At 42.5% G+C, this 10,103-nt stretch overlaps 1 protein-coding gene across 1 annotated transcript; it reads right to left on the bottom strand.

Moving 5' to 3' along the window:
* Positions 1 to 7,401: 7,401 nt before the first annotated feature.
* LOC116382405 (tubulin alpha chain-like) lies at positions 7,402 to 10,041 on the bottom strand. Its single transcript, XM_031845434.1, has 4 exons — positions 9,704 to 10,041; positions 8,836 to 9,058; positions 8,604 to 8,752; positions 7,402 to 8,431 (listed from the first exon to the last, which is right to left on the bottom strand). The coding sequence occupies exons 1-4, from the start codon at positions 9,704 to 9,706 to the stop codon at positions 7,454 to 7,456; spliced, it is 1,353 nt and encodes a 450-aa protein (XP_031701294.1). The 5' UTR covers positions 9,707 to 10,041; the 3' UTR covers positions 7,402 to 7,453.
* Between the last annotated feature and the right edge of the window lie 62 nt (positions 10,042 to 10,103).

Here is a 10,103-nt window from a genome sequence, read left to right as displayed (position 1 = left end):
ACACACACACACACACACACACACACACACACACACACACACACACATAGATAACAGATGCTCAGGTGAGTCAGAGTATTTACAGGCCTTTTGGTTTGAAAGGATGTTGACATAAAAAAAATCCTATACTGGTGAACCTACAGAAAAAAAAGAAAGATAAGTAACGCAGGTGAAATTACTGCCATGTTTGAGCACAGTCTACACACAGTCCAGAGTCCAGAAACCTCACACATCTACTTCCTCCATCGTCTGTCAAACACATGCTGAACTCTGACCTGTGGGCTGCTGTCTGCCTCACTCACACACACATGCACGCACGCAGGCACGCACACACACACACACACACACGGGCAGGGGTCAGTGACCTCCTGTAGTTTAAAGGACTCTAGAGGCAGTGTGTTAATGCAGCAGAGCTTCATTCACTGACACACTAGAACATTCCACAGGCTCACGGGTCCAACTGGACTCACTTGCTTGGTTTGTGTGCTCCAGCTTACAGCTGCAACTTACACCAATGTTCATTATCAATTAACCCATGGATCATTTCATTTATTTCACAAAATGTCAGAAAATGTTTAAAATGACAGTTTCTGAGAGCCAGAGGAGATGTCTTCGAATGCTTTTTTTGAACGTAAACCTTAAACACAGGAGCAGAAAAGATATACATGGAGGAAACATGATAAGAGCAGATTGAGCTGCACTATCACAGACTGCCCGCTGACGAAAGTCTTTGCATTAACAGTATAACAAACAGGATGGTGACATTCCCAGGAATAATCCCAAGCAGCGTACAGTTGGTGGTGCGGCACCCAGCAGTGGAGCAGTGGTTGGTCCATCAGAGGGGGTAGGTGGAGCTAACACAACGGACTAGCTCTTCAAATCCTTTGCAAGTGAAGCGGCTAACAGCTTTTTTCCTGTTCTCTACTAACAACTGCCAACTGACTGAAATCAAACAGGCAACACTATTTGGATCTGTGTGAAGTGTCACCCAAAAACACCTGTTATTACCACTTATCGCCAAAGGATATTCGACATTGGCTAGCTGTTTCTCCCTGTTTCCAGTCTTCATGCTAAGCTAAGGCTCGGGCTCTGTTACTCTGCAATGCACAGCCATGAGTGTGTAATCCTACTTCCCAACTAACTCTCAGAAAGAAAGCAAATAAACGTATTCCATCAAAATGTGAAAGTATATTTATTTAACTGCATACAAACAAAGAGGAATGGAGATCTTTAGGACAACAGAGTAAAGAGACAACCTGGGAAAGAGAAAACAGCATGGGAAGAGAGAGACGGATAAAGAGGAAGAAAGAGGGCTTGTCGTTTCACCTCACTAATCCACTCGTTCTCTCCATCTTTCTTCCTGAACTCTAGAACTAATCTACTTCCTGCTTACCAAGGAAACCAAAGGAGAAATGAGGGATAGGCCACTTGTTGTCGTGGCAACTGCTAACTGCTCCATCAATTGAACCACTTACCCCCTGCTGGTCCTACACACACACACACACGCACGCTCGCACGCTCACAAACACATACACACACACACACACACACATACACAAATTAAGAAGTTGGAATCTGTTTGAAAAGAAAGACTGGGAGGGAGGAAGGAAAGGAGGGAAGGAAGGGAGTATCATAGGAAGTAAGAAAGTAAATGAAAGTAATGAAAGTAAATGTGGCTGAGCAATGCAGCAGCAAGGACACAATCAGTGTTTCCTTTGCAGGCCTCCATAAGGTATCCATAAGCTTTCCCATCAAATTTTGTTCGGGGTATAAATAATCTTTGTGGGTATTTATGGAGTTACTTCTGTGTCTTTATTATCCAAACAAACAGAACAGGTTTGAGAGCAAAACTTTCCACACTGAAAACAAATAAAAAAAATAGATTTTAGTGCAGGGGATTGACATTGCAATCAACACATTTAAGTAAAATTAATTTGTGATTAAAAATGTATTTATGCAAATCCAAAAATGTCAGCTGTTGAGCTGAATCTCGTGGGCTGTAAGGCCATGACTACACTACTCCGTTGACATTTGAAAACGCATATTTTCTGCTACGTTTACACTGAGCGTCCACACTACGTGAGTTTGAAAACGCTCCCGAGAACGGATATGTTTGAAAACTCTGGGGTTGTCATGTCTTCAAATTAACCTGGTAGTCGATCGATAAACAAGACTGTCGTGTGTGTGATTTTCCGGTAAAGGGTCACGTGATAGGGGCGTGACGAATCGGGGAAGGACACGTCGTAACTGCTAAGGAGCAAACGCAGTTGTGGGCGTCATCGTTTCTAAACTTACGCGTTTACGACCGTCCACACGAAGTGGCAACCCCAGAGTTTTCTCGGGAGTGTTTTCAAACTCCTGTTTCTGGTGCTCGAAAACTCCTGCATAGCATTTTGGCCTAAGGCTGTAAGACACGTCACTAATGTCCTGTCTCGATCCTCAAGTGGCAGCTTGCCAACATCCTCTCCGTATCTAAAGTCGATCCGATAAGGATAATACTAGGAGACAGGATTTTTCCACAGTGACAGATATTTGATATTTAAACAGTAGACTGACAGCGTTTGCATATCTGGCAACTTGTGTTTTAACATTAAGTTGGCTTATTGTGAATAGAGTCCAATCTGACAGGTAAACAAATTGGTCCACATTAGTGTAAGTGTAAGCTGTAGGAGCAGCTCTGCAGCTCCGAACTTCCTGTTCTCACCCTTTAGTGAAAACTAGATGTTTTTATCTAAATCCATCTGTTAGCATCTGTCTTCAGTCAAAACGTAATGCTCTTATCATCACATGCTACATGCAAACACACATACGTGCACACAATTCATTTTTTCTTCTCTTTTGCAGCCATAACTTCAGTATATTCAGATGATAACAGTATTGAGTAAATACTGTGTGTCTATTCCCAGCATTCCTCAAGTGTGCCGCCTCCCGTTCTGGAGATACTTCCAGACACACACACACACACACACACACACACACACACACAAATGTCACACACAGTGCTGAGGGTGGATGTGTTTGATGTGCTGTTGGCCGGGGAGGGGATGTTTGGGGTTGACAACGGACTAAAATGTGTGTTTGAGAGGCAGGTACCTACATGCCCTTCTCTTTGTCTCCTCCAACAAGACACTTCAAACCATACACACTCCTGGTGGGTCTCTCTCGCTCTCTCTCTCTCGCTCTCTATCAAGATCAGAGCTTGATGTTATTGATGCCTGTGGGTCAGTCGATCCAACCATCCATACAACGCTTCAGACCAGGGAAAGATACCTCAAGTACCATTATCATGCCAAAATGTTTACTTATACAAAAAAAGTGTAAAAAGGTACTGGGAAGATTGTAGTGGGTTTTAATCAGCATGTTAATGCTCCTTAGGGCTCCATGTGCTTTTCTTTACAGCTTATTCCCTAGCAAAGTTATTTTGTTTGATTGAGGAAGGCTTTAGTGTTTCAGTTAAATTAGTAATTTTTTATCAAATTAATGTTAGAAAACATAAATAAAGTAATTTGCAAACTAATTTAACAGCCAGATCGGTGTATTAGCTACACACAGTTGGCGCTGTTTGGGAGCTTTAAGAGAGGGAAGGCACTCGAGGGCGTTTATAAACGTCACAGCCAGAGAAGCTCTCAGTTTTTAGGTTACTGCAATCCGTTCACAAATAGATAATTAAATGCAAACTTTATTGCCCGCATGTAAAGAAAACCTGTCTTCTGAAAAGAGCAAAAAGAAATGTTGTTGGGGATATTATCTCTGTTGCAATTACCAAATATTACTTTACTAAAATGTTTTCAAGTTGAAGAATATTGATAATTGTGTTTTTGTGCAGTTGCAATGGTACAATGTCACCACCGGTATTAAATGAGGATGAATTTGACTTTAGACTGCAGCCTTTTCCCTCTCTGTGACCTGCTCACTCGCTCTTTTCCTCCTTTCCCTTCATAGATCTCGACTACTTTGAAGTCCGCTGGCATCCGAAAGAGGACAAAGAGACACAAAGAGATACAAAGAGACACAAAGAGACGAGCCGGACAAAAGGATGAGCGAGAAAGATGGAAAGGTAAATAGGGAAATAGAAAGAGAGAGGCACGACAAAAGACAGGAAGTTAGGAATAGGGTGAAGAAGGAAAATGAGAGATATAGTAGAATGAAAAAAGTGAGGGATAGACATCAGGCTGTACATTAAGAAAGCTGGACAAGTTAAGAGAAACTGTAATATAATATATAACCATGGCATGATGCAAAATAGTGTAAAAGTTATTCTTGGTGATTTACAATCACTGTTTTATTTTTTTAATTTAGAAGTACCACAAGTTAGTTCAGCTGTTCACTTAAATATGATCTGAGTTTTGTTTTAGCTGACACCTAGTGGCCCTAAAAGAACCTGCAGGGTGAACTGGCGGCCTTACAGGCTGGCCCTCCCTCCTACACTGCCTGTGCAGCTAAAAACGGAAACAGCACCTGGATCAGAGCTGTAATGCAATAAATGGTGACTTCTATTTAGATGAATATGCAGTTGAGCTTCAGTCAGTAAAGTTGTGTCACTGATCAACACAACACAAAAAACTGCTGATAGAACACATAAAGTACAACTATATGTCAGCACAAATGCAATCAAAGTCTAAATATAACAATACATTTTACTTGGATGTTCTGCTGAAGGACCATATCGGCTTCCTGTCCCTTGTTTCAAGGCTGAAACAGAGTTCTTTGTCTGTGTGTGTGTGTGTGTGTGTGTGTGTGTGTCAAAGGTATGCAGGGGGCCAGGTGAGGGGGTTTGGGGGGAGTATGTGGGGCCTCCATCCCTACACGTTAAGATCATTGTATGGCGAGCTTAGACTCGCCTGGCGCTCCCTGCCACAGGCAAACATGCTCAGCATTTAATTCAGATTAGGAGTTTGGCTCCAAAAGAAGGTGCACTGAGTGTGTGTGTGTGTGTGTGTGTGTGTGTGTGTGTCATACAGATACTTAAAGAGTGAAAAAAAAGAAGTAAAACTTAGCATTAGTGTCCCACAGGACTGTGTGTGGCAGTTCACATTTAGTGTTGTTAAATATCATTCTCGCATACTTCAATATATTTGTAAATCTTTCTTCCTCTCCAAACACACACACACACGCACGAGCGTGCACACACACACACACACACACACACACACACACACACACACACAAGCCAGACAGGTTTGAGGCAGGGTAAACTGCAGAGCACACTGTTGTCTGTAATTTCACCCAAGAAAGACGGGAGAAAGAGAGACTGCTGAGGAGGTGAGAGCTGGTTACCCATTAACTATTGTTGCAAGCACGGCATTGTAGAGACATCCAACTTTGATTCTCCGTCAGTGAGCAACAGTTTCTTTTGGCTGGACGTGAAGATTTCTCGGCCACATTTCAGTATACGTGAACTTGAGATGGTAAGAGCACTTCTCAACACAGGACCTTCTGGGAAAAAGACCGTCTGGGAAAAAACGAGAGAGAAAGAGAGCGATAGAAGAGGAGAGTTGAGGAAGACGATGATGACAAACTCGTCATCTGCACGATTACTCACCTGTAGGAAAAAAGAGAGAGAGAGAAAATGTGTGGGAACAAAGCAGTAGTTGATGATACCTGTCATTGAGGCTGTGTGAGGTTACAGACGCCCTAAAACCGCTCTCACACACCACTGGACCATCACGCTGTATTTAGCCTGAATAACCACTTTCCCATGCCTTGCTCTGTTATTCAAACTTTGACCTCTATTTCATCCGCTCACTCATTCCTTGAAGGCCAGATGGTGGAGAGTCAGACAGGAAGTAACGTGCCCCTCCCACAAAAACATACTTGCAACAGGTCTAACATCGGTATTGTTGTAATAAAGTTTCCAGCACATCAGTCGCCAAGAGAATGCAACATGTTCAATTTTGCAAAGGCTGCATTCACTTTTAATGGAAATCACCAGTATTAAGTCGGATGAAATCAGATTTGTGTTACTGTAGAGCTGCCTGACATCCCCCATCTCTCCTGACGGATCACCTTCAACATTTTTCTGGAGACGCCCCAGGCTAAAACATTGTTTGGTCAATTTTACAAGTTTGTGCTATTCTGCCTCCACGACATGTCTTCTTTCAGACTAGTGGAAAGAAAACATCCAAAACATATATTAAGGTGTCCTTTAGGGCAGAAAAGTGATGAATAACCACATAAAAATTATTACATTACATTATTACTATTACAATAGAGAGCTGTATTGATATTTTGGCTAATTAGCAAAGTCTCCTGTCTACATGGGTCCTGACTTAAAAGATATCAGTATCTGACACTACACGTTAGCTTCTCAACACAAATCATGTACACTTTTGAGACTCTTGACAGCGACTTTAGATGGCTCAGTTCTGAAATGTTTGGATGTATTCTTCCTACTGTAATAGTATGCGATGGTGACAGTCACAGAGAAGATGAAGTTAACATACAACTACGCTAACTGCACACTTTTGTCAACGAGTAGCAGACTTTTCAAGTCCGTCTGCTATTAAAACTGCAAACGTGTAATAAATGTAAAACAAATGGCTACCTGTAGACGGTAGTTCAAAATACATCCACATGTAAATCCTGACATGCTTTGCAAGAAGTGTTGGTAAAAAATATGCACAGCAAAATATATTTTTTCAGTATTCAGTACTTCATTTTAGGTATTGTATTTTATTATGATCACCTTTTTTGTATGTCTGTCTTGGATTCTCACATTTTGTAGCATTGTTGGAGGGAGCCTGAGAACAAGAATTTCCTTGCAACCTACTGATCCACTGGATCCGTTTTACATTTCCTTGTAACAGAGTATTTCTACACTGTGGCTAGTTTTACTTAAGTTTAAGGGTACTTGTCCTCAAACTCTTTTTTTGCTCCACCATTATGTACTGTATAAAGTAAATGAAAAAGATTTTAGAGCAATATTTCCTCAATAAATGGGGACCTCTGGTGGTGGTAGAGGGCTACTTTATGAAGTGAAACCACCAGGTGTTATATTCATTTCTTGGATGTCAAATGTAACAAACTATTTGTGGCTATGTTTTTCTCTCAAAGAAATATGACATGATCTAACAAGAAACAACATTGTCAAAATACGAAGGAGGCATCTTTTCCCCCTAAAATGAACTGTTCCTAAAGTAGATACAACATCTGACTTTCCCCATATGACTAAAGTGAGTGGAGCAAGATCATTTCATACAATCAATTTAGCTCTTCTAAGTGACATCAAAAAGTTAACTTACGTTAAACGTTTAACTCTGGCTTAGAATATAGTGTTAGCAGAGTAACTGTTCCAATACAAAACAGTTTAATCCTGCCCAAGATGGCAGCATGCTTTAAGGTGACCTGTTCAACAGTTCTTCTATCCCGTGGACGAGGTGTATCAAAGACATCAAACAATAGTGCAGTTACTGAACACAATTTATTTTTGAAGTTAATCAGAGTACAGATCAGTTTAAAACTCTCCATCATCATCCTCCTCCTCTCCTACACTATCAGCTCCAACCTCCTCGTAATCCTTCTCCAGCGCTGCCATGTCCTCCCTGGCCTCTGAGAACTCTCCCTCCTCCATTCCCTCACCCACATACCAGTGCACAAACGCACGCTTAGCGTACATCAGGTCAAACTTGTGGTCAAGGCGAGCCCAGGCCTCTGCAATAGCAGTGGTGTTGCTCAGCATGCACACGGCCCTCTGGACCTTGGCCAGGTCTCCACCGGGAACCACTGTGGGCGGCTGGTAGTTGATGCCGACCTTGAAACCAGTGGGGCACCAGTCCACAAACTGGATGGAGCGCTTGGTTTTGATGGCGGCAATGGCAGCATTAACATCTTTGGGCACCACATCACCACGGTACAAAAGGCAGCAAGCCATGTATTTGCCGCGGCGAGGGTCACATTTCACCAGCTGATTGGCCGGATCGAAGCAGGAGTTGGTGATTTCGGACACCGTTAACTGCTCATGGTAAGCTTTCTCAGCGGAGATGACGGGGGCATAGGTGGCCAGAGGGAAGTGGATACGGGGATATGGCACCAAGTTGGTCTGGAACTCTGTCAGGTCAACATTGAGGGCGCCATCGAAACGAAGGGAAGCAGTGATGGAGGACACGATCTGACTGATCAGCCTGTTCAGGTTGGTGTAGGAGGGACGCTCGATATCTAGGTTCCTGCGGCAGATGTCATAGATGGCCTCGTTATCCACCATGAAGGCACAGTCGGAGTGCTCCAGGGTGGTGTGGGTGGTCAGGATGGCGTTGTACGGCTCCACCACAGCGGTGGACACCTGAGGAGCTGGGTAGATGGAGAACTCCAGCTTGGACTTCTTGCCGTAGTCGACAGACAGACGTTCCATCAGCAGGGAGGTGAAACCGGAGCCAGTGCCACCTCCGAAGCTGTGGAAAACCAGGAAGCCCTGAAGGCCGGTGCACCTTTCAGACTGAGGGCAGAGGAAGAGACACTGATCACATATATGAGATGCAGTAAAACAAAATGTAGGTAAATTGTAATTTAGGGTTGTGCTGTAATCTTTGAACCAGAGTACAAGTACACATTGCCAAAGTGTTCCAGCCTGATTAGGAAGGAACTTCTCCTGCTCTGAATTTACCCACCAGTTTGCGGATCCTGTCCAGCACCAGTTCAATGATCTCTTTGCCGACGGTGTAGTGTCCACGAGCGTAGTTGTTGGCAGCATCCTCCTTGCCAGTGATCATCTGCTCAGGGTGGAACAGCTGTCGGTAGGCCCCGGAGCGCACCTCATCTGAATAGACCGGTTCAAATAAGAACTCACTTGAGGGTTTGATTTTATCAAATAAAAGAGGGATCTGTATTTAATGAGTTTACCAATGACAGTGGGCTCCAGGTCGACAAAAACCGCTCTGGGGACGTGCTGTCCAGCTCCGGTCTCACTGAAGAAGGTGTTGAAGGAATTGTCTGCTCCTCCCGTGGTCTTGCCACTGGGCATCCGTCCGTCCGGCTGGATGCCGTGCTCCAGGCAGTAAAGCTCCCAGCAGGCATTGCCAATCTGGACACCAGCCTGACCGACGTGCACCGAGATACACTCACGCTGGAGGGGAATGATCAATTTGTAACGTTTTACCATTAAATATTGCCAGACATCCATCTATAGGTTTTAACCATCATGCATTAGATGCTTCAGATCATCACCACATGTTAAAGGCAGCTACGGTCCAAAGGGGGGAAGAAATAAAAGGGCTCTTTGTAAAGTACCAGATACCACAACATCATGACCAAGTCACCTGACGCATGGTGCACATCTATTTATAGTCTTAAGATGATTCAGCTTATTCAGACAAACAGTTGATTATCCATGAATAAAACCATATTAAGAGACTAAAATATTACATACATACATACATACATACATACATACATACATATACATACATACACATACACACACTGAAAATATTACAGATTAAGTGTCTGATTTATTAATTATTTTAGGAAAAACCTTTTCGAATATGTGGTAAAAATAGAAAGACAACACCACAAAGACTGGGAGAGATGTATAGATCATCAATACAATACATAATATTAAGAATATAACATAACTAAAATACACAACAAATATATTACTACTAAAATATAAAATAAAAACAGAGGATAAAACACTACACACAATAGACAAGAAAACATTTCTTATAACAGTTATAATATAAAATAAAACTTCCCATTGTTCCATACTCACCATGTTTCCTGAATCTAGAGGCGTGAAATAAGGATGACTAGACTGATTTAACTCTCACAGCTGCGCTTCAAGGAGTGCTGTGTGAGAGACGAACAGGAAGCCGCGCTAAGTGAAGCTCTTTATACAAGACGGAATAAGCAGCTGAAGCCAATTTGTTGAGTCACAAGAGCTTCGTTCCTATTGGTTAAACGAAAGCACTGATCTTCATCACAAGTGGTAATGGCCATGACAGTGAGAGTTGTTTTCCTTATTGAACTCTCAAGTTTATACAAACAATAAGAGAAAAAAGAACATACCAGATACAGTGGGTACGGAAAGTATTCAGACCCCTTTAAATGTTTCACTCTTTGTTCCATTGCAGCCATTTGCTAAAATCAAAAAAGTTCATTTTATTTCTCAT

Source organism: Anarrhichthys ocellatus, unplaced genomic scaffold (assembly GCF_004355925.1).
Source record: "Anarrhichthys ocellatus isolate YVR2014 unplaced genomic scaffold, GSC_Weel_1.0 scaffold5, whole genome shotgun sequence".
NCBI classification, from domain to species: Eukaryota; Metazoa; Chordata; class Actinopteri; order Perciformes; family Anarhichadidae; genus Anarrhichthys; species Anarrhichthys ocellatus.
The sequence above is the reverse complement of the archived record's forward strand: the minus strand, read 5'-3'. Positions and strand labels throughout refer to the sequence as shown.